At 35.9% G+C, this 24,788-nt stretch overlaps 1 protein-coding gene across 7 annotated transcripts in view; it reads left to right on the forward strand.

Annotated features, from left to right (window-relative positions):
* Positions 1 to 24,788, forward strand: part of CNTN5 (contactin 5) — a 618,340-nt gene that overhangs the window by 577,380 nt on the left and 16,172 nt on the right. For 6 of the 7 annotated variants that reach the window (XM_039385365.1, XM_039385366.1, XM_039385374.1 and 3 more), the window contains 4 exons: positions 585 to 743; positions 1,175 to 1,324; positions 11,524 to 11,594; positions 13,804 to 14,038. In XM_039385365.1, the coding sequence (XP_039241299.1) occupies positions 585 to 743; positions 1,175 to 1,324; positions 11,524 to 11,594; positions 13,804 to 14,038 (615 nt within the window). The remainder of the gene's footprint in view (positions 1 to 584; positions 744 to 1,174; positions 1,325 to 11,523; positions 11,595 to 13,803; positions 14,039 to 24,788) is intronic. The other variant, XM_039385380.1, reaches the window with a different exon arrangement.

Below are 24,788 nucleotides of genomic sequence, written 5' to 3' on the forward strand. Positions count from 1 at the left end.
ATAGTTTTTAATCAAACAGTTAATGGACCTCCAGTATGTTAGTAATCCAGTCAGTTTCCCTGAATGAGTGAATTTGAGAAAAAGGATGAATGCTGTATTTTTGATTGAGTTATTAGTAATATTATTATCTTCATGAAGCACATGCACTTGTGCTTCATTTTGCTTACTATCTGTCTTTCCTGTTGACAAGTCCCACACAGAGAGAAGATGTGATTGTGACTGTTCAGTCTAGCGTGGATGCTTCCTAAAGTTGCTCTTTTTTTCCTCTAATTTTAGGTGCAGAATAATTATTACGGAGTTTTTGCAGTGTTTTTTAATCTGTGTCTATTTCCAGTTCTTCTGCTATCACTCTGACAAGTTAATTGACGTTCACCCATGCAGCATTTAAAGGATAGCAACAATTGCAATTTGCTATCATAAATCGTGGAAATGAGGTATCTCCATGACATAGCACTGTGCATTGTAACTCTTGTATTTCATGGACATTGAACTCCACTGGGTGCCCACAGAATGCATCTCCTGTATTATTGCTTCTCATCCACAATGATGGTGAAGTCTGTTTGATTATTCCGCTTTATTTCTAGGTCCTCCTGGTCCCCCAGGGGTTGTAATAGTGGAGGAAATTACAGACACCACAGCAACACTCTCCTGGAGTCCTGGGGCAGACAATCACAGCCCTATCTCCCTCTACAATCTGCAAGCACGCAGTCCATTTTCTCTTGGCTGGCAGACCGTAAGAACAGGTGAGAGAAAGTTTAAAACAGCACAAGTAGACTGTTCTAAACTCCTGAACATCACAATAATAACCACTATCAACTACAGAAACAGATACTCATAAGAGAACAGTGACAAATCAAAAGCACTGATTTTTTGGGTTTTTTCCTTCTTTTCATTCCTTTTGTGTTACTTAGCAACAGCTCTGAAAGGACAGCACGAAGACACCTGCCATGATGCGTCTGTGAATAAGCAGAAAGCTCTCCCCTAAACTCTTCAATCTGTGTCTTTTCAGGAGTACTACAGTGCCAAAAACCTCGCTGCGATTTCTGACTTATTAGATCCTTGATGTCGATCATTTCTAATGACCATGTTGTATCACGAAGTCCACTTACTATTGAGATCCTGCATGTGAGCTTCAGGTTTCTGATTGACCTTCACATTTCTTTACTCTCTACAGTTCCAGATCTGATCAGTGGTGACATGGAGTCTGCTATGGCTGTGGAACTGAACCCTTGGGTGGAGTATGAGTTCAGAGTAGTAGCAATGAATAAAATTGGGACTGGAGACCCAAGTGCACCATCACGAGTGATCAGAACAAATGAAGCAGGTAAGGAAAAGATAAACAGGTTATTTTTACATCACTATCAGAAACTAGGACTACTTTAATATAATAATAGACCTATTCTCTTCTTGTTGGTATACACCTCTGTGTTCAGTCATCACTGTTCCAGGGTGATATTATTTGTAATGGGGATCCAGTCTGGTTTAATAACAAGAATATTTTTAATTTACAGAAATTTCAAATAAAACCATTCCCTGCAATCTTATTCCATCTGCCTTAGTTTTCATCTTTCACTTAAGCTAGTGCTGCCTTCCCTCTGATAGACTTCCTGTGTTCTTCAGTCCAAGGCTGCTTGTCAGTGTCTTCAAACTGCTCCCAAGCAGCCTCTTCCCCCATATTTTTCATAACTTCTGTCATTGAAGGTAGTATAGAATTTTTTTAGCAAGATAGGAAAGCCAAGAAAAGCTGCTTAATTTGAAATACCTTTCATTCTAAGTGGTTTTTTGTCATTCACACCATGAACAGTTATTACATTTAAATAAATTTCATTATATTTCTAACTAGGATGGTATCATGGGAGACCAGAAAAAGAAACACTTTATATCCTATTTGGGTCTCTTGAAAATTACAATGGTCTCATAAGGCTTGGAATCATTGACAGTAACATGGGCAGAATAAAGGGAGATAAAGAAGTACTGGGAATCTGAGAAAAATCTCTAGGCAGCTAGAAAGACATGTTTTAGCAGGCAGAAAGAGATAGAGATAGGATTTGGACAAAGCCTCAGAAGAGAACTCCACGTCAGAAAAATTTCAGATCATTCTTCATTCTGCTTCATTGTTTAGGAGGCCTAGATAGACTTTTTTTTTGTTGTTTTGATGTTTCTTCAGCTGAATAATTTTTAAATAACTTATTGGTCTTACAAAATAGAAGAGAGCCAAATTAAAAGATTCACTTGAACTTGAAAGCATAACTGATTGTCTGGTTATAAATATTGTAGACAAATACAACAATTGTGTTACACACAGACTTCTCATTAAGGGGAATTATAAGAATTATGAAAATTACAATGCCTTTCTCATTCAGAAAGAAATTCTTACCTTATATAAGGTAAGAATTATATATATATAATCCATATATATCTATAAGATATGTTAATCTTATACTCAGCTCCATAATTTGCCACTCTGTGTCTATGCCATTCATAAACATTCATAGAAGAATGTTCAGGCTGATTTTCTTAGAACCAGAGAATCAACTGAATAATTGGGGCTGAAGGGGATTTTGGAGGTCTCTGCTCCACCCTTCTGCTCAAATCTGGATAAATTGTCTTCAGAGTAAACAGCTCAGAGTTTTGACCAGTTGAGTCTTCAAAACCTACAAGGATAGAAATTACACATCCTCCCTGGGCAACCTGTGCCAGCAGTTAACTAACCTCATTGTGATTTTTTTTTCAATATATACAGTCCAATCTCAGTTTATGAGCACTGTCTCTTGCTCTTCCACGCTGCACCACTATGAAGACCTCATCTCTGTCTCCTCAGTGACCTTCCTGCAGGCACTGAGAGCTGCTGTTAGGTCACCTCAAGCCATTTCTGCTCCAGGCTGAACAAGCCCAGCTCCCCCAGACTCTCACAAGCCAACTGTTTCAGCCCCAACATCCCCATGGCCTCCCTGAACTAGTTGATCAATATCTGTCTCATTGTGGCACCCAAAATAGGATGCACTATTTCAGATGAAGTCTAACAAACCTATTTTCAGTTATAATAACACATATGTATTTTTTTCTGCTTTAAATGATTGTGTAGTTGCTAGCTGGTATTAAATCTCACTGTGCAACCACAGAACTGCACTGGATTTGATTCCCATTCTTGCATGGTGAAGGGTGCTTCCTTTCCAACTCTCTCCCTCATCTTCTTCAAGCTCCCCACAGTGTAAAACTTGATACCCTTATAACAAAAGCTTCAGATGTTCTGTATTTTGTTCCATTAAGAAAAGGAGGAAATGAAAATGAAATAAAAAACACAAGCTACTTTGATCTCAAATGATTTTCAAAAAAATACCCCTTATTTTGCCACCATCTTTCTTTCCTTGATTTTCATTGGTAGTTCAAATTCTGCTGGACTCTAATGTTTGAACAATTTCCCTATTTAACCAGATGATATATATGAGAGAGGACAAAAACATTCTGGAGAAAGTTTATCCTATGATAGGTTGCACCCCTTGGATTATGCTCTTTCAGATTGAGGAAATTTTTTCCTGTTTTTGAAAAGATGATTCACTATTTTAATCGACCTAATGCATTTAAACTGTGAGCTAATTTTTTTTGACAAGTTTGAAAATACTCAATTTCATCTAGCTGTCATGTTTGTAGGCTCCTTCTTTCACAGTGTTTACAAAACAAAACCTGTGTTTGCTAAAGCGTATTCTTAAAAGTCAAGTGAAAGTCTTCTTCATGCACATCCATTTTCAATATTCATTTGGACAATCATTGCTACTTTACCTCTGTAAAAAGGAATTGATAAATCAGTAAAAAACAAAATTGTGGGAAAGACAAAGCATGCAGTGTGCAATGTATTTTCATCCAGTGCTTGATGTTAATTGCTGGGTAACATTCCACTGTTATTGCCACAGGAAAGAACAGAGTCCTTAACTCAAGTAGCAAGGATCTGTACTCCAGCTCATGGGGCTCCTTCTGATAAACAGCACTGGAAGTGATAATAATGCAAGTCTTCTTGAATAATAAATCAGTAACTTATTAATTCAAATAGGAAAAAGGTCATACTAGATGTTCACTTGCACTTTCATGTTCCCAGTTAGGAATACCTTCTTTTGCTACCAAAATTACAGTTTCACAAGTATCACAGTAGAAAAGAGTGTTTTGTAGCATGGCACTGAAATCCAGATAGCTGCCAATAAAACAACTGAACAGCTTTGAGAGAAATTGAAGATGAATTTACCTGGTGTGCCTGCTTAATATGGCATAGCATAGCATAAGCCTGCTGCTATCACTTCAGTTTTGAAAGACCTTTCTTTGATAAAAGGTTTTGTTTCTGTTTCAGCTGCAAATGGTTTGGGGGTTTGGAGTGGAGTGGGTAATAACAAAGATAGATGCAGCCTCTGTTTTTTATTCTATAGAGGAAGTGAGGAGATAGAATAAGAAATAATTTTCCAAATCATTAGAATTTTCATAGAGTTGTGAAGAAGTTGGAACAATAATGCAACGGACTCTGCTTTAAACAAAGAACTAAATAAATAAAAAAACCCCTAACTGTTACACATATAATTCTTTGAAAAATGGCATGCTGCTTATAATTTGTATGGTAGTCTTGAAATGTCAGAGGCTTCATGAACTGCTTCATTCAGGTAGCCACCTTTTCCCTCATCTCCAGATATTCTTGAAGTCCCAAGCCTGCTACATCTAATTTCTGAAATGCTTTTCGCTGATTTTGTGAATTATTACCCTTGGTATAGTTTTCAGATGCTGAAGAGACACGAAACTAGTGATAGTTTTCATTGGGTTACAACAGGTTACATATGGTTTTTCAAAGTAGCACCTTATTGCCTATCTTAGTGAACCCAGTGACCCATTTTTTTTCGAGATCTCTCTATTACTAATTTTTTACCTGAAATCTTCAAGGGAAACTATTAACATGTCTATTAACAGGATTTCCACTTCTATCGCCATAGTTCTCAATTGTTAAAGGGCATGTATGTTAAAGGAAATCATATTTCAGAAAGACAGAGTAACCTGGATATTTGCAATGATGGTAGACGTGGCTCACAAGTATAAACAGGTGATTTGCCCCTGCACTAGGTGGAAATGCAGAAATATCCATCTCCCAACTGAGAAACTGACTGTGACTCCTGTTCAGGTAAGAGCTGGGACTCACCAGGCTGAATGTGGCTGCCTAGACAACCCACAGAGACAGAAAATGTGTGATTCTGCTTCCATTATCTCATACTGAAATCGAAATCTGCATCCGTAATTTAATGGCACAAGCAAATTTGACTAGAGACTAAAGTCTTCATCCATCCCCACACCTCACCTATTTTATCACTTTTTCCCTGAGATAGTAACAACATCTTATATTAGCCCATTATCTAAAAATACCTACGGAAATAATACTTCGGATGGTATAAAGAAATCAGCAGAATAATAAACAGGTTTCCACTTGCTTTAATTTTTTAATTAAACTATAATCTCATCACTTAGTTCATATTTAGATAACATGATTGCTTTTCATAGCTACTTTCATCGGAATGGATAATATTGCAATTTTCTGGCACATCTAACTTACAGCCAGCTGCTGCCTCTCTGTCAGTTCTAGCTTTGATATATATTTTACAGGCCCACAAGGTGCAAAGAGCCAATAATATGAATTTAAACATGTCTAGCATTCCACTAAGACAGTCAGGGCACTTGAAGCCGGGGGGCAAGTCATCAATTATATTATCTATTCATAGGGAAACATGGGGAGAGAGAAAATTGAGTAGAATCAAAGTTTAACCTACTAATCATGCATGCAAACTTGATTTTATGAGGTAACAATGTAATACACTCTATTAGCAGCAGATTGTACACAGGCTTTATTTTTAATAAGTCCATATTTTCCATTAAGTTGCCCTTATTTTCAGCTAGAATTTCTTCCTAGCATAACAAGAAATGTCTCTGTCTCAGGAAAAAATGTTACCTAGTTTAGACTGCTTTATTTTCAGGTTTTTTTTATTGTTGGGGTTGCTGTTTTATTTGTCATTTGTATAAAAGAAGTTTCAGCTTTTCCCATTATCATAATAATTTTTGCACAAGAAAAAAATTGATATCCTGCTGTATCTGTGACATTTGCAGATGATGGCATGGGTTCCTAAAGCCTGTGTAGAAAAATGGGTTTCCATGGAGAAAAACAAAAGAGAAAGTGGACTGTAATTATTGACTGCATTGTCTACAGGCTACTCAAACATTGGAATGCAGGGTCAAATTAATATTGGCAAAGAATCCCAATGTGTGTGCTGCTACAAGATGTACCAGAAAAGCTAATGCATTGGTTGTCTGGAATACATGTATGCACAGCATTTGAGATTTCCATCCTATATGTGGAGATTTAGAGACTGATCAGGATGAGTCCCGCAGCCACATATGGCCCTCTTGTCAGTGAATAGACCTTAATTCTATCTCCTACATAATTACAAATATTAATAATACAGAGGAAATGAGAACAACATTTCAGATCCTGAGACCAGTTGGGTCATCCTTGTTTTCCAATAGTTGAATATGTGTGTTGTCCCTTTCTGAAATGCTGGCACGTTTTACATTTCATTCCTGAACAGATGAGATGTGAATTGTTTTTCTGGGAGGGTGAGAACTTCAGGGCTGGTCTTTCACACAGTGAAAGAGTTTTCACTTAGCTCCCTCTGTTTTCTGGATGTCTACTGCAGGAGATATATATAGATAAACACATACATACATACATATAAAGAGGGAATAGAAACAACTGAGATGAAAAAAATGCCAAATGTGTAATAGCTTTGATCCTCACATTAAGAAATTCTGCCAAGCTGGTGACAAACCCACTCTTCCTCGCCCATACCTTTTCCACAGCTAAGCAGTGTTGCTTTTCAAACTACATCTGTATCTTAAGATATAAAGAGATTTAAAAGAAATAAATAACTGGAACTCTACCTGGAGCAAAGTTACAGGTCCTTTCTTAAGGACTAAAGCGAAGTTTACTAATTTATCCCCCAAAAATGTAGCAACATTCATATTTTGCTTCGTTTTGCTTTATTTGACAACTGTTTCAGAATTTATACAAAAAATAGCCATGCGGAAATTATCTTAAAGAATATGGGATTCAAGCAGAGTAAGAAAGACCTTGTAAATAAAGTAGGGAATTGGGATTTCGGAAATCTGGACTCAATTGCTTATGAGAAAACTTTAAATTTGGGCACCTCAGATTAGCATCTCTTACTCTAAAAACAGGACATTAGTAAGACACTTCTCTTTGTCTTCCCTAAATCTCACCTGTTCCCTATTAAAGTATAGGGACTAAATGTAACTACAGGTTTCTACTGCAATAATGTAGTTATATTCAATTATAATAAAATATAATTTTGGCTGGAAAATACTTTTGTTCTGCACAAAAATTAAGACACACTACAAAATTAAGAAACTGTCATTTCTCTTCGTAATAAAAAAAACACATAGAATTGAATCAAGACACAAGATATTTCTTTTGGAAAAAAACCCACAAAATAGAAACACTTTAAAATTATTAATTATCCATTCAATAATATTTTTTTAAATTTCTTTACAAGACCAGAATGTCAAAATGAACATGAACTGCTTTACAAGTACTTTCAGCTTTTCCAGGTTTGGTGTGATATTTTCTTTTTCTTTCTATTAGGAGAGGAATCTAGAGCTAATTTAAAAATTTTTTTAGTTCACTCACTGAAGTAAAAACAGTTTTTAATCAAAATGTTTATTGATTTTATTTAGCAAAATAGAAGTAAAGTAATAATTTTGGATTAAAATTAAAATTCTCTGTCAACTCAAACCGAAATACTCACATTTGTCTTTTCTGTTTTAATTATTCAATTCTTAAATAAAACTGAAACAACATACAAATTTTACATATATTCAAAACCAAATGGTAATGCTTCATTTGTTATATTAAAATTAAATATTTAATAATTTTCAATATTTCACCCAAAAATGAGTACCAAAAATCTTTGAATCAGTTAAAATTAGCTCAGTCTTCAAAATTTTGGACACAGTGAAAGTCTGGAATGAAAATGAACAATGAAAACTCCACGTATTTGTGGTTTCATAGCTGTGGTATTACCCTGCACTTCAAAAGCTTCCCCAAACTTTACATTTAAATATAGGTTTAAAATATACAGGTGACACTGTCAGCATTTTTCAGCACTTTATAACCACTGCTCCTATACACAAAATCCTCAACAACAGTTCTGCGCATACATTTTGTCCTAAATTGAAAATCACAACTTTTCATCCATATTTAGCTTGTAATAAGATACACGTAAATTATTAAACAATTGTCCATGGCTTCATGTATAAGCTTTACCCCTTTCCATATCACCTTTTCTTCATTTATATCTGAAGTATCCTGTCAAATGCTTCATAAGGACTGCTGAGGACTACATTGCCCATGCCTGCTCTTCTGGAAAATGTTAATGATTTTTTTGTTTGGTTTGGAAGAGATAAGTTTAATTTCACTTTCATTTTCACCATATCACAAAAGTAAGAAACAAATCCTGCTGTTTGTTCAAACAAATGAAACTCCTGGCAAAGTCATTTAAAGATTTTTTTCTTTTTCATTAAGTGGAGGTTGCAACATCAACTTGTGCTGGCATCCAGCCATTATTTACTGTGAGCTGCAGCTAGTCACCATGTCTTTCAGAACACAGATTTTAGTACTATTTGTTGTTCACATTACCAGAATGATGGAGAGACCTGTCTTTTAACTTCTGACCTTACCAGTGGCTGAAGAAAGAAAAAAAAAGAAAAGCTGATCTGATCCCAAAGAACTTACAGTCAAAGGATAAAACAGGAGACAAATGAAAATAGGCAGCTGACAAAGGGGTTAATAAGAAGGCGTTGATCAGAATCAGAGACATGACAACCAATCCAAGCACGGTCACATTTTATGACCCTGAGGACCAGTTTTAAGCCAAGGAATAACTCAATTATCAGTAGGTGACATTCTCTCATCTTGTTGTTGAATGAGATACATTAACACAGCAAAGAACTCTTTGCTACTAGTTGGGGTGTATGTATTCAGAAGAAACAATACTGAACTTCTCAGCTTTGATAAACTCTAAAGAGGTCCTAATGTCCTTGTCCCCCAGGCACATGTATCGGGTGTCCAGAAGCCAAGTTGAGGCTTCATACTTGTATATTTGGTGCAAGTGCATATCCATGATTGTCACTGCTGAGAATTAACAACATAAAGATTGGAAAGTCATTCATTACATGGCAATAAACTTAGACCATGTGTGAGTAAATTCAAATATAACACTGATATAAAGGTGATGCTGCTGAAAGGTTGGCTGATATATAACCTTGGTGCCTGGCAAAAAACGGGGATTTTTAATAGTTTTCTTCACTTAATAGTTAGTAATTTCAAAGTGTCCCCCTCTAACTATGTATGCTCTGCTTTTCTTCAGTGCAGAGGAAATTTATTCTTTTGACACATTTATTCTTTTAATGGTTATTCATTTGAAAGAGTTTCACTGTGTGAATGTACATTTTAGTTTGGTGCTAAAGAAATTCATTCTTTTGACAGTTTTATTCTTTTAACATTTATTAGTTTGCAGTCTGCAAAGCTGTTAACAAGAAAATTCTAGAAGGAGGACACTGCAGGTTAAATAACTCCATCATGCTGGATGATTCAAAAGAGTACAGCATACTCTCCTACCTCTAATGTGGCACCTGCATGAGAACTTCATTTGTCTTTATAACTTATCCAAAAGTACTTTAAAAAAAAAAAGAAAAATGGATGCTAAAAAAGGTTTAAATATGCCCCATTAGAGATGGTACCATAATTTTTGCATGTTAATTAACTGGAAGATGATTATTCATCTGCATTTTTTCCCAATGTTGCACACTGACTGTATTATTTTTTTCCTTTTCTTTTTTTTTTTATTTAATCCAGAGGGCAATTTCATTTCTGAAAGAAAAAGTTCATTATCTTTTTGACATGCAAAGATTAGTACTTAATTTAAACACATTGATGTCACCAGTCAGTAGAATCTCTCCACTGTTTAGAAAGTTATCTGTAGATGAACTGAGCGTCCCCGAAGTTCTGCACTACTGGAGAAGGAGCCTGGACTACAAGCTCAACCTGATTAACTGGTTTCCCACTAGCTAAACTGCAAAGCAATTCAGTCATCTGATTATACAGAAATCAAGAGCTTTCAGCAGACAGTGACTGTGAAACACATCATTTAGCATGTGTGAAAGCGGAAGGGAGGGAAGGAAGGAAGAAAGGAAGGAATAAGTTAAAGGCACCATGTTTGCCAGATGAACACAGTTTTATTGGAGAGAAACACATTAGAAATCTCTCCTATTGGTCTGTTAAGAACCACAGATAAAAGGACTCTTACGTCATTTCCAGTTATATAAATCAGAAAAAATTAATACACTTTGTAGGTTTGCATCATTTCTGAGGAAATACAGAATTGGGCTTATGTTCTTTAAAGGGAAGTTCAGGGTTCAAAAAGTGACTACACAAAAGAATTCTGAAGTTTTCTGTGAACTTACAAAAACTAGTAAAAACTACATTCTCATTGAATTTAAGCTATTAATTACCAACACAGGACTGTGTACATTTATTTAAATGTATTTTTCTTTGTATAGTTCAAAGATAAGTGCTACTGTGCTACTCAACAAATGAACTAAAGAACAACATGCAATAAGGCCTAAACAGTTAATGTCTCACAGTACATTTCTAGCAATGACCTGTGTACTGCTGTCAGGAAGAAAAGAATAAGTTTATATCTTAGGACAAATAAAATATGCAAATGAAGAATGCAAACTTACCTGCTCACAGTAAATAAACTCAAGACATTAGTCATTTTGAGAGCTTCATTAGAGGTACTAAGTAAGATAAAAGAAATTACAGAATTCCAATGGAACAACTTAGATTTCTGGTTTTACAAAATATGATAATCCACTGTTTCCAACACTTTGAAGAAATTATGAGGGTTGCTTATGGTTGGTTAGTTTAAAATTTCTGAAAATTTGCTCCCTGGTAGAGCAGCTTTGCAAAAACTAAAACATGCTAAATCATTATTTATCTGGGAAATAATAAAGACATTATTGTCTGTGTCCTAAGATTTTACCTGAAGTCTGAAATATGTTGGGTTTTCTGGCATTTCAAATTTTCTATTAAAAGAATATAAATGTCAACAAGATAATTCCTGTTTTATCTATTAGATGATCCATACATTGAAATTTTGACTAATCTGTAGAAGGCATAGTGCTTAAGCAGTTTTTTATTCCAGTATTATTTTTATTCTAAGTTTATGTTTTGTTTGAGTTTACCAACTTGAGTGTGCAGTTGTCTGAAATGAAACTTGAGCAAATTTTATCACAAAGTGCTATGTTTTTTATTTCTGTTCTGATTTAATGTCTCATATCTTCTGCAGAAACTTATTACTGTGGGGAAAACTTCAATAACTTGGACATTCTGTTTTGTTTTGTTTTGTTTTTCCTTTTTGCTCACAGTTCCAAAGACACCTCCAGCTAATGTAAGTGGCAGAAGTGGAAGGCGACATGAATTAGTAATAGCATGGGAGGTAAGGGACTTATTCTAATTAAAGTGGTTTTTTTCATGTTAACTTCTTTGAGGACAAAGTAAAGAGTACTGTACTGGAGTTTCCTTACAGCATATCTTGTCAACACACAAACACAAAATACTGTTCTTGAATATGTTCAAAAACTTCAAAGTACTGGGCCTTTTTGGTATGGTTTGAATAGCGGACATTATGGCAGCAGCTCCAAAGTTGTGCTAATTCATACGACTTTTCTTCCTGATTTACTGCTTGGATTGATTTGATTTTTCTGGATCTTATGTAAACATAACACCTGATGAAATAGTAGCTAGGGAAAGAAAAGGAAAGCCTTATAACTTTCACGTTCAATTAAGAAATAGTTATTTTTAATTAAATCATAAAAACATGAAACTAAAGAGATGAAATAGACTTTTATTTTGACAAGATAATTGTGTTGCAAGGTGCAACACAGGTGTATGGCCATGCCAGTGGGTAGTTGGAGGAGTTGGAGTTGTGTTCTCTGCTAATCATAAAAAACCCAGTAGAACAGAGATTTTCCTTGAGTTTTCAAAACTTCTAGATTCATCATGAGGAGTTTCAGATTCAGTATATATATATATATATACACCTATACATAAACTCAAGAAGAATTCCATCAAATAAAGACGTGGAGTTTTAATGAAAAAGGTCTTAGGTCTTAGCTTAGGCAGTTTGAAGAGATATTTAGATAGTAAGAGACACACAGAATTCTGATTATCTGTTTTAACTGGCAAATTTTAGGCTGTCTGAAAAGGCTGCCTTCTGTTGGCACATCTGTCTTCTCCAACACAAGCTACCTGAGATAGCTGTGACAGAGTTGATTTCAGTTTGCTTTATAGTCTATAACCATAAATAGCAGCAACTCTCCTATTCAGAGAGAATTTACTGAATCCCAAACAAAAATATCAGGTGGCTAGAACTGTATCAGATGTGAACTGGCCTAATCCCAGTCCCTAATATAAAATAGTAATATGCAATATTCATGTTGAGTGTCTTTATAGTGTTTCCTATGTGATTGGGGCAGGGGACTACTGGAGTGAGTCATATCTCACTCTCTGTCAAGGGACAAAGTTTTCTTCCAAAAGAAACCACAGATACATGAGTGAGAGTAGATTACAAAGTCTGTCTTATTTTTACATCCTCTGCCCTTGGACTCACGATTTTTTTTTAACTCAATTGGGCAGTGCATAGCTTCAGAAGGATGGGTAGAAAAATGTGTCTGCAAGTGCCTGATGATGAGACACTAACTTGCAATGGGGAGGGGAGAGGATTTACTGTCCTCTGGGCCTCTGCTCTCATTCAGTGTCCATTAGCTACAAATCTATGATGGGCACTTCAAGAGAGGGAGTTTAGACACCCATTTCTGGGCATTTCCCATAGGTCTAGTTAACAGCTGTTAAACCTACCCTAATCCCTAAACTAGCCCATTAACTTAATAATAAATGTAAGCTACTGCTAATTTACTAATTAGCACAGAAAGTTCCACTAATTGAGCTGGACATCAAAATTTTAGCTTTTGGAGTGCTCAGACTCTAAAACAGATAAATCCCTTTTCTAACTGCCTGCTTATGGCAGATGTGTCCCAAATTAAGTGGCTAATTGCACAGGTATTCTGAGGAGAGAAAAGAAAATAAGGGGGTTTTGTTTTGGTTTTTTTTCATTAAAAAGAGTGAAACAACTGTTTGAGAGTTAAAACAAATAGAATTACTACATTATATCCTAAATCTTAAGTTGAACCCTGGACTTAAATCCCTAAGACTTAACACCCCATTTGGACACAGAAATTAGATAGACTGGCACCTACAAACCAAGAAAGTCCCACTGTAGCAGGAGTCATACACATCATGTTATTCACAATATGTTGCTCTATATTTTTAACAAGGTCGGTGGTAGGGGCTATTTCACCAATAGACAACAGGATTCCACCAACAGACAACACGTTAAAGCATTAAGTGTGAGATATAAAAGAAAATAATTTTCTGAGTCCAAGAGCTCATTCAGTCCTAGGACAATGACCTAACTACAGTGATTAGGCGAGAAAACTCTCTCACCTTAGGTTCTTCTTTGGAAGCAATTGTCCTTATGAGGACAATTTGTTTACCAGGTATGGTAAGTAAAATCCTATAATGGAACTGTGACTGCTTTTTAAATTAGTAAAACCTTGTCTCATCATTGCCTGGACTTAATTTTTCAGCCAGTGTCAGAAGAGTTTCAGAGTGGAGAAGGATTTGGATATATTGTAGCCTTCAGGCCAAATGGAACTCGTGGCTGGAAGGAAAAAATGGTGACATCTTCAGATGCCTCAAAATTCATCTACAGAGATGAAAGTGTGCCACCTCTGACTCCTTTTGAGGTGAAAGTTGGTGTTTACAACAACAAAGGAGATGGTCCATTCAGCCCTATTGTTGTCATCTGCTCAGCTGAAGGAGGTCAGTTCAACATGAAGTTAAATTCCATACCATTAAGTATATTAAGTTATACTTTTATATAATGTGTCCTCTTATACCATGATTTTTCAATCTTAAATTTTAAATTTCTTTGCAGAAGTGCTAAATAACATTAAACACATTTTACAGAGAAGGAGGTGAACTAGCTTGCCAAGCTTACCTAGAAAGCAAGTGACAAAGTTTAGGAATAGACTTCAAGGACATGTTTCCTGGTTAATGGATTCCCAAATCTTTGTTCACGAAACCTGGTCATGATGATGATAATGGATACTAAAAGTGCACATAAATATAGTTTTTCGTGGTTTTATTATTTTTTATTTTCTCTTTTTTACTTCATTAGTATAAAAGTTCTGACTATACATTAGTATCCCAGTATTCAGTGTGAGTTGTAGTAGTAGCTCAGAAGAAAAAATGAAAAATATTTTTTGTAAATTTCTGTGGAGAAATGATATAAATTCTCAACAGATTTTTTTTCTGGGGGGTTGGGGTTTTTTGGGGGGAGGGGCAGGAAAAAAACAAACTATTTTTACTAATAAAAGAAGTTGTTCTCTTTTTGACAGGAGGGAGTGTATAGAAATTTCCATGCACACAAAAGACAAATAAATGTTATCCAAAATAATATTTTGAGCAACTCCATTGCTGGAATTCATAAACTTCAAGGTTTTTTCCACTATACTATCTTGAATTATCCCACTGTCTCCTATGAAGAGAATAAAACAAGCAGAGTCCTGGTATCAATGGGAGGAATTTCATACTCTCTCTCTACAAAAAAGTAGTGTGAAGATAGTAGTATTCTATCTGAAGCTGGAAAACATTAAATACTATTCCATATTAACCCACAATAAATGTGCAATTTTGGAGCCATGATGTAGCAGATGCTGTCTGCTACTATTCTCTCACAGTAATTACAGAGGTTGGAGATGTTGATTTTACTAAAAGCAGCTCCAATAATTTGGTTTTGTTCCACTTTTTTAATCAGCATTACCAAGTACTCATATTTTTATAGAAACAATTACATTTTAAAGTACAAAAATTGAGCAGTACAACTCGGAAATTGTACAGCTGACTTCCCTGTTTCTCAATGTAAACTGATACTGTGAGACCAATGGTGATGTTTTTATTTTTTAATAATTTCATATTCTCATCAGAAAGTTCATTGCAAATATGTTTTTGCAAAGGAAGAGGCAAAATCTTAATTTTATTCTTTTTTAGTAGCAAAAAGTATTTTAACAAAATCTGAGTGCTGATTTGTAATAAATGGTCCTTTGCCTGTTATTTGGACAAGACTGGAAACAGAATAATCAGTAATATATTATTTTTTTCTAGAAACCAACTTTTCTGATTATAATTCAATTTCTCGAAAGTACCTACTCGTTACAGCTTTGCTAATTCAGCCTCTGTATGTGTCTGTACATTAGACTTTTCTTTAGTAAGAGGAATTCTATGGGTCTCGATACTTTACAACACATATTTCAGGAAAAATATGGTTTGCTCTGGTAATACAGTGCAAAATTAATTTACAAAAAGCTTTTCTTCAGAATAACCCTAGGTGATAAACTGAAAATTTAAAGGAGTAATGAAACAGTTTATTACAGATAAATTCTGGGCAATATGGAGATTGAGGACGATAGACAGTGCAGTTTGCTATAAAATGGGGAACTGCTTTTGAAAGAGGTATGGACTGTCATGCTTAAGGAGCTAAACAACTGAAGGTACCATTTTTCAAGGATTTCTACTGAAGAGCAAATATTAAATAACGATTGACAGTACAATATATTATGGTCTTGGGGCTGATCCAGCAAAACCTTAGCTTACTTGCATTTCATCACACACTGTGTGTTTTCTGATTGACATTCAAAGCCTATTTGTGGTGGCTCTGAGTGGTTCTTGTACAAGCAGCTTGGCAGGTGGTGTTGAGCAAGTTCCCCTCAGTGAACACAACAGAATGCCCTCTGATTACGTAAAGTGAATCTGACCAAAGTAAAAGGCTTAAAAACATTACCTTCTGAGTAAAGAGATGCAGAAAACTTCACCAGAACACTGAGCACTCTTTCCGGAGTAAATAGAGTGGCTAATCTTTTTATCTCTATTAATTTAGATCATATAGTAGAATCATAGAATGGTTTAGATTCAAAGGGACCTTAAAATCATTGAGTTTCAATATACCCTGCCATGGGCAAAGAACCTTCCACTAGACCAGGTTGCTCAAAGCCCCATCCAACCTAGCCCTGAACACTTCAGGTTTGAGGCATTCACAGCTTCTCTGGGTAACCTCTTCCAGTGTCTCACTACCCTCACAGCAATTCATTTATTTTTAACAGCTAATCTAAATCGCTTCTATTTTAGTTTAAAATTCCCTGTTGTCCTGTCACTATCCCCCCAGGTAAAGTCACTCTCCCTTTTTTATAAGCTTCCTTTCAGTACTGGAAGACTGCTAGACAGTCTCCCCAGAGCCTTCTCTTCAAGATTAACAACCCCAACTCTCAAAGCCCATCTTTACAGGAGAGGTGCTCCAGCCCTGTGATCAACTTCCTGGCCCTCCTCTGGACCTGCTTCAACAGGTCCACATCTTTCTTGTGCTGAGAACCCAAGAGCTGGATGAGAACCCAAGAGCTGGATGGAGCACTTTACGTGTGGTCTCGCGAGGGCAGAGTACAGGGGGAGAATCCCCTCCCTTGACCTGCTGGCACATCGCTTTTGACAAAACTCAGGTTTTCCGCATTGCAAGTACACGTTGCTGGCTCATGTCCAGCTTTCATCCATGAAAGGTCCCAAGTCCTTCTCCTCCGGATTGTTCTCAATTAGTTCTTCTAGCAATCTGTATTTGTACATGAGACCATCCCAACTCAGGTGAAGGACCTTGCACTAGACCTTGTTCAAACTCTTGAGGTTCCCATGGGTCCTCTTCTGTAGCTTCTCCAGGTCTCTCTGGATGTCACTTCATCCTTCAGGTTTGTCAACTGTATCACTCAGCTTGGTGTCATCTGCAAACTTCCTGAGGGTCCACTTGATCTCTGACTGTCCCTGTCATTGATAGCACAGAGCTCTGAGGGACACCACTTGGCACCAACCTCCATTTGGACATAGAGCCAATAGATATTCAAAAGACAACATAATGTCAATGGTTACTAAAGCATCAATGTTGATGGTAACTGTAGGAAATGAAATGCATTCAGGTAACACCAAGATGGCCATGATCCACAGCTGAAATGTGAAGAATAGATTCATGCCATCATTTCAGGGACATACATGCATACACTGCCAAGTCCAACCTAGCAGAGGCAATAACATGCCATGCAGGCTTGTGCTTTGTCTTACAAAATACTATCACAGGCTGTATTTTCACAATTCTGAACTCTCTTCTCTCCCTTGACCTCATGTCTGTGAGAAAGAATGCTTTTAAGTTTTTAACAAGATTCTGTTATCTTCTTTGAGAGAATTCCATTTCTTTCAACAGAAAGAAAACAACTCGAAAGAAACTCAATATGTGAAATTTCCCACACCAAAAATATCCTTAACATTTCCCAGCTGCAGAGTCACCTTGAGTAAAAACAACTAGAACTATCTCCTCACTAATCTTCCATTTTCAACCCCTTCCTCCAGATAGTAACCCAAAGCTAAAGAGAGGAGAAAGCCTGACTGGTCATAGATGTTTCAAGACTTTTCTTCTCCTTCATCCATCTTTTGACTTTACAGAAAACATCACCAGCATACAGTTCATGGTGAAGACTCTCCAAGAAGTATAAGTGCAGATGAGTGTAATGGAAGAATAGAGAATAGAGTGGAGGTTCAGATAAAAAGGTTGTACAAAACTAGATAGATAATCTATGAATAAAAAAAGCAAATGCGTGTGACCTTCTGGAAAAGGTGTCTTAATGCAGTAGGAAAGTTTTAGGGAGGAGTCTTTCCTGGAGGTCTTAGGAAAGGAAGACAGCAAGCAATCAAAGAGAAAAGAAGAAAAATAGAGGTCAAATGTGGTGATGTAAATGAGATGATGAGAGCCAGGAAGCAGTTCTGGAGAGGGAATGAGGATGGTGCACAGAAGATGCAGGATAGAAAAACGATGCACAATTACCTTCAATAAGGAGGCAGAACAGAAAGACACAGTAGACATGTTCCATCCAGCACCAGGGAAAGACAAGCCTAAATCTTTCATAAAGGAAAACTTTATTAAGAGAAAGAGATATCAGAGCACGTGGAGAGCAGAGCAAATTAATCTACTTGCCAGGAGAAAGGTTGCAGTGTGCAGACCTGAGGCTGAAGAGAATCATGATCAGAACAGGGAGAAATCTTCTGACCATGCTTTCTACTAGGAAAATAAGGTATTAATGATAGAATATACTGAAATAGCACTGAAATTCAGTGCAGGCACAGGCTATTTTGACGCATAGAGAAAAAAATTGTAAAGGCACAAGATAATGAAATAAAACCATAAACAAAAGCAATGTTAGCACCATTTGTTTTAATATTTATGCATTCTTTTTTACTGATGACTACATTCCAGTCCATCCAATACTGAGGGACTAAGAATTCTAAGACTACTCACACAAGCTTTCAGTATCAAGGAAATCATATGCAATCTCTATGTGTGGTTTTAATTCACTGGAAAGTGAAAACTGGGAAAATCAGAGTGTAAAGGTATGATGGCAAGAAGATGGAAAAGGCTGTACTGGTAACAGTGATGGCCAGGTTGGCTTTCTTTAATAAGCATGGTTAGACAAAATATGAGATGCACAGGAAAGACAAAACAAAAATAAAAGGTTGGATGTCATAAAATGCTGATGATGTGATAACATATCAGGAAATACAAAAGCAGTGTTTGGATAAAACAGAATAACCTTGGGTTCCATGTAATTTTAGAAAAGGGCAATTAAAGAAGCTGGAAGTCAAACTAGAGATCAATTGCTGATTACCCTGATCAATTCAGATTCTGAGAAAGACCTTTCTAATTGTTGATAAATAGTACAGAATGTTGTTATTTATGAGAGAATTCAGCCTGAGCGTAGTTTGGATAGTAAAAACTAATAAGTAAGGACTAATGATCTTGTGTCCCAGTTGTGCTAATTAGCAGATTCTTTATCCAGTATTAAGTGAAAAGAAATAATGGTACAATAATCTTGTTCTGATGAATAATTAAGACACTGTAGAAAAGCTGATCATGACAAAGAACAGTTGTGCACATCATCATTAAAGAGCAGGAAATTATTTTATAAACTAGAGTTAGTAGATGAGACTAGAAATGAAAGTGTTTTGGAATGTCTCTGGGCCAAAAGTGTAAAATCTATTTGAACTTAATATTGAAAAAAATTGAACATTTTTAAGGCAGTACCTCTGAGGACCTATAGATGGACTCACTAGAAAATATTTAGAATAAATAAAAAGCATATATAATACAACCCAGATAATGAAAAGAATAAAAATTATCCAAGTATAGACAAAAATTAAGGTTATTTTTTTTTAGTTAAGCAAGTATATAAAGCAGAAAAAAAGTGAAGTAAATTAGTAATTTATATTAAAGATAATCAAGGAATGGATGACAATAATAAAATACTTTGTTGGTTATTTTAAATAAATAAGATGTTATAGAGAGGATAGCTAATAAGAATGTGAAAGTGCAAATTTTTACATTTGTAATGAAAACTTCTGGTATTGCATTTGTCAAAAATTCAAGCCTTTCTAAATTAAGCATTGCAGAATTTGCTATTTAAATGTACCATAAATGAAATTTAATCTGTTTTTCTGCCATGGATGGTGAGAACTAGTCCTCAGACTCAAGAACCTGAAGCAAGATCTTTCCCATCCCAAAATAATGAAGACAATGAACATCTGACAACAATAAATTTTAGCTAAATGTTCAAGAAAAAATTAAAAATATTTTGTATAAGGGCAGAAAAACATACCTTTTACCACTTGACTTGTGAAAGGCTTGGAAGGCTATTGGCAGAATTTCTTAAGGATCAGTCTTAGATCATATATATTTAATATTCATAATGCCACTAGAAGAGCTGGTTATGAAATACAGGGAAGGATCTGACCAATATATAGAAAAATGTGAACTAGAGGACTAGAGGAAAAGTAAGGACGTATAAATGCTAGGTCAAGTACATAAGGAGGAGTAATAAGCCAGTCTATTACAAAATTGGAACCTAATAAGTAAAACCTACACACAAGAAAGACTCAAATGTTTTAAATTGTATCAGGGCATCATTCTGATAAAAATATCACAGTCTGGGGCAGCACTAATTGCCCTGAGTCAATACTTCACCATAGATCATGTTAACAATGTAATGCTATGGACAGCTGTACGTCCATACTCAGGTTGATGCCTTGTCTCTCTGTACTCACTTAATTTACAAGTATAGTAGCAGCCTAAAAGCACAAGAATAAATATGAATTAGAGTACTGTCCAGTACAGAAATAGAAGAGAATATACAAGGATATAGAAACAAGCTTTTGGGAGAAAAAAGGAACCCAAGCGGTTTCAGGATGAGTTAAGTCTTTTATAAAGGTTTTTTTTATTAATGATTGCCACAATGGGTGATAAGGATCAGTTCTGTTTGTTCCAGTATCTAATTCCTCCTTCAGGCCCCTGATGGAATCATCTTGACAACAACTGACAGATCTATAATTTTGATAAACAGAGTAGTGAATACCAGTAAAAATTTCTATATGTGAAATAGAGAACCCTTAGGGGTGCAACTTAAAGCCTGAAGACTCTCATACTCGCAGTTTAAAACTTCCTGAGGGATCCCAGATGTGGTTCTGTAATACATACAAGGTGCAATGATGCTGCACAGAGGTTTCGTTCCTGTTTGGTATGGATTTGTGGTAATTCATTGAGCCAACGAAGATCCAAAGCTCTCAGCTATCGGAAAAACAAAGGACCGTACAACAACCCTTGCAATTTTGTTTCTTCATAACTTTTAGACATTTTGCATCAAGCCAGCTAGTGGATGATGTTATACTAAACAAGACACTGCAGAGTGAAGGAATGTTCTGCTTAGGCCCATCTCCTCTCTTACTTAGACAAATTTAGACCCTTTCCTTTTCATTTAGGGGGAACAATATGCAGTTACACACTTTTAAACACAGCCTTCGTGTTTTTAATTAAAATCTTACTTTCATGAAGCGAAGTCCCGTAATTCATTTCATAGCTAAAGCTGAGCTACTTGGGTTTTAGGTGAACCTGAAGATTAATAAATTGGCAGATTAGCTGTAAACCACAGAGGGTTATTTCCTCTTTCTGCCAGATGATCCATCTGTAAAAGTTCATCTAGAGCTGTCTTCAGTGATTTTTTTAAACAATGAAATTACAACCCTGACATGTAAGAGTTTATTAAGCCGTCTTCTGATCAATGCCACTACCCCCCATGGAAAGGCAGATATGCAATCAATATCATGTGCACATACCCTCTTCACATGTTGAATATAACTCTGGCTGCCATGTCACTTGATAGAAACAAACTATTTGTATTCATGAGCATGGCAATACTCCTCTTGTAAAGTCTTAACGGAATAAGGCAGTTGCTTATTCCAAGGGGATACTCCGCTGTGGAATAAATCTGGGTTATGCCATGGGGGAGGGAGAGCCACAGCAGGATGTATACTGTGAACAAGTGTGCAGGAGAGCATCAATACAGGAGCAGGCTGCAGAAGTTCTACCTGACAAGTAAGAGTATTTCAGCCCTAAATAAAAACTGTTGACTGCAGAGGTCTTTGCTGCTAGCTCATTTTGACACTAATTTTTCTCTGTTTTAAAGTCTTCTGCAAAGACACTGGTCAGAGAGAAGGAGAAAATAGAAAGGACTTGAGGAAAAGTGAGAAGTCCAAGGGCCTGTTCAGGAAACACGAAGGTCGTTTCTGGTACTTTGGAAATCAGATATCTTTTCCCTTTCTAGCACAAGATTCTAGAGATAGTTTTATATCCTGCAGGCAGCCATGTCACCACAGATCTGGTAGAATCCCTAAACTGGAAACATGCATCAAACAGGCTGAGAGGTGGAGACCACCATAACCTCTCTTGCCTTTTCTCAGGAATGGAGAAAGTTTACTGGAGGTAGATCTGACTTGGAAGGTAGCCCTGACTTGGAAGGTAGCCCTTGTGGCTATTTCTTGCAAAGGAGCAAATGTTACCACCTTCTTTATCTACAGATTGGCACAACAGGGATGACTTTTCCTGATTTTCCTTCTCACAGATCTCTTGTGAATTTTTCCACAGAGAGGCATTATCACAGAAATGGCTGAAATCCCAAAATGTCATCTAGGTACAACTGCCTGCAGTCATAATGCAATTGCCCAGATTGAGGTTCTTAGCTTCAAATAAGAGCTTGGATTCTGAATTAGAGTACTTTGTAAAAATTCTTTTTGGAATCAAAATGAGAACTAAACAGATATTAAATGATTGGTTAAGGAGTCCTGACTGAGGCTCCGTTCTGCAGAAGAGTTAAAACAACATAAACTATAGTAGGCTCTTGGACTTGTTTTTTAAGATAGACCATGTGGAAATTTTAAAGGTGACTATTTAAAAAAAAAGATCAGTTTTGCAGATCATAAACATAGCGAAAAAAACACAATGAGGGCTAGTAAGTAATTCTTCTTTCTTTTCTTTCCAGTATCAAAATTCAAGATTCCCTCTCTGAACATTAGATCAATGCAATAAGTGTAAATCCATGTCATGCCATATTACAGACATCCCAAAGACCTACATATTGATCATGTTTCCTTAAAGTGTGATTGCAAGACAAGGAAAGACAAGGTTTCATGAACATTGCACAAAGCCTTATGAGAATTTTTCATGCTGCACCTTTAATTCAAAGAGGAAATATCAAAAGGACTACTAAAGATGTTGGTCCTCTTTCTTTTTTCAAGAAGTATGACCTCAGGTAGATACCTATAGGTGTAGCATAATGACAAGGTATGAAGAAAATAATATGATTATAACATCAGTGACCATAATAGAAAAAGCTAATGAACCTGTCAAACTTATCATTAGTTTTAGACACAGAGAATAAAACATGACATTGGAGTGAACCATAGACTGTATTATATCACTAGAAATTATATGGTCCTCATCTTATCTGAATCAATAAAAAATCCTATTTAGTCTCTAAAAACTTTCAGACAGTCACAATATATCTTATTCCTAAATATTTAATTTCTGTTCTTTTGCTGTGCACTTCTATTTTCAATGTCTAATATCAGGGAAAGTGCAGTGAATTACTTCTGAATATATAAGAAATACATTTTCGTCACATAAAAAAAATCCAAACTATTTCTACTCCTTTTGTTGAAAACAATTTTTAAAAATACCAGAAAATATTCTATGTTGTTATTCTAAGCAATATATGAACCATTCCTAGTGAATGTTATGAAAAGGAAATGATACCGACATTTATAGAAAATGTAAAGGCTGCCAACCAACATTTTGTGTATATCTCAAATTATTTATCCCACTGCAATCTTTTCTGACAACAAGGTAATTGCTTCAATAATACAAAATACTAGAAAATAGCTTTTACCACACAGATCTTAGTAGAACATAAAATAGAAAGCAGGATGTAACTGTTGAACAGAAAATCATATTATGAGCTATGTATTTCTTCAAAGTACTTCAAAATACTTTAAGTATTGAATTCAAAATATCATTTCACTTATTTCTGGAGATTTTTTTTCATTCGTTGTTACCTGAAAAGTTCCATACATATTTTATACTTATTACTAATATTCATTGTTCCAAACACCATTTTGCATCACATCAGAATTTCTTCTTTTCTTTAGAAGTAAATAAAAAAAAAGGAGATCAAAAAAGAGCCACAAACATTAAAACTCTGACATCAAAAAGGATGAAAAATTTGTGCAAGCCATGTCAGGGAAAAAGTGTAGGGCAGCAATACCAGAAAAATGCCTGCATGTGATCAGAGAAAGCAGGGTAGCTAATGAGTCAAGACTGATATTAGGTATCATACATATTAGGCAGTTTGATCACTGAGAAAATTATATCATTTTAAATCAGGCTGTTCTGTAAGGAAACTCCTTTTCTGTAACCCTGTTAAATGAATCTCAAAAAAAAATTTTTTAGAAAGCTCTTTGATGTGTCTCCCTATAACATAAAAGCCAAGACCTCTGCCTGCCCTTCAGGAGCAGATCAACTCATTAGAAATGTAATGAGGAACATTAGGCCAAGAAAGAAATCGCAGGCTCTGCAAATGCAGGGCAATATGAATTCACATTTTTGCTGAGCAAGTGAACTACACCAGAAAGGTGAAGAAATGCTGCTACTGTGTGCTTCACAGTCTGTGTTCAAGCCTTGTCTCCACAGCTTCCAGTAAGCAAATTTGCAGTAATATTTAGGTAATAAAGCGAAAGATTCAAAAGACTTCCTTAAGGAAGTCTCAGCTTCATATGTGAAAATTTTTGGACACTCATCACTCCCAGTACACTAATGGGTAGTACGCTAAATAGCCTGTTGTGGCAAATCTCTAGGTACATTTACTCAACTTCCCAACCACTGAAAGAAGTTAGACCTCTATAAAGTGTTCAATAATGTGAAACACTGTTGAGCAGATACAGTATATAAAGCATCCTACAGAACTACACCTCCAGTGACCACCCTGACCATGTGCCAGCAGCACCAAAGGACACCCACCCTGTCTGGAGGGCAGGAAGGGTCCTCTGCTCCAGATACTCATTAGGTCAGGACCACAGAGTGTCCTATGAATACCATGGACATAGA

The sequence above is a fragment of the Pipra filicauda genome, unplaced genomic scaffold (genome assembly GCF_003945595.2).
Source record: "Pipra filicauda isolate LSUMZ 115617 unplaced genomic scaffold, ASM394559v2 scaffold117_size3949168_pilon, whole genome shotgun sequence".
Lineage (NCBI taxonomy): Eukaryota > Metazoa > Chordata > Aves > Passeriformes > Pipridae > Pipra > Pipra filicauda.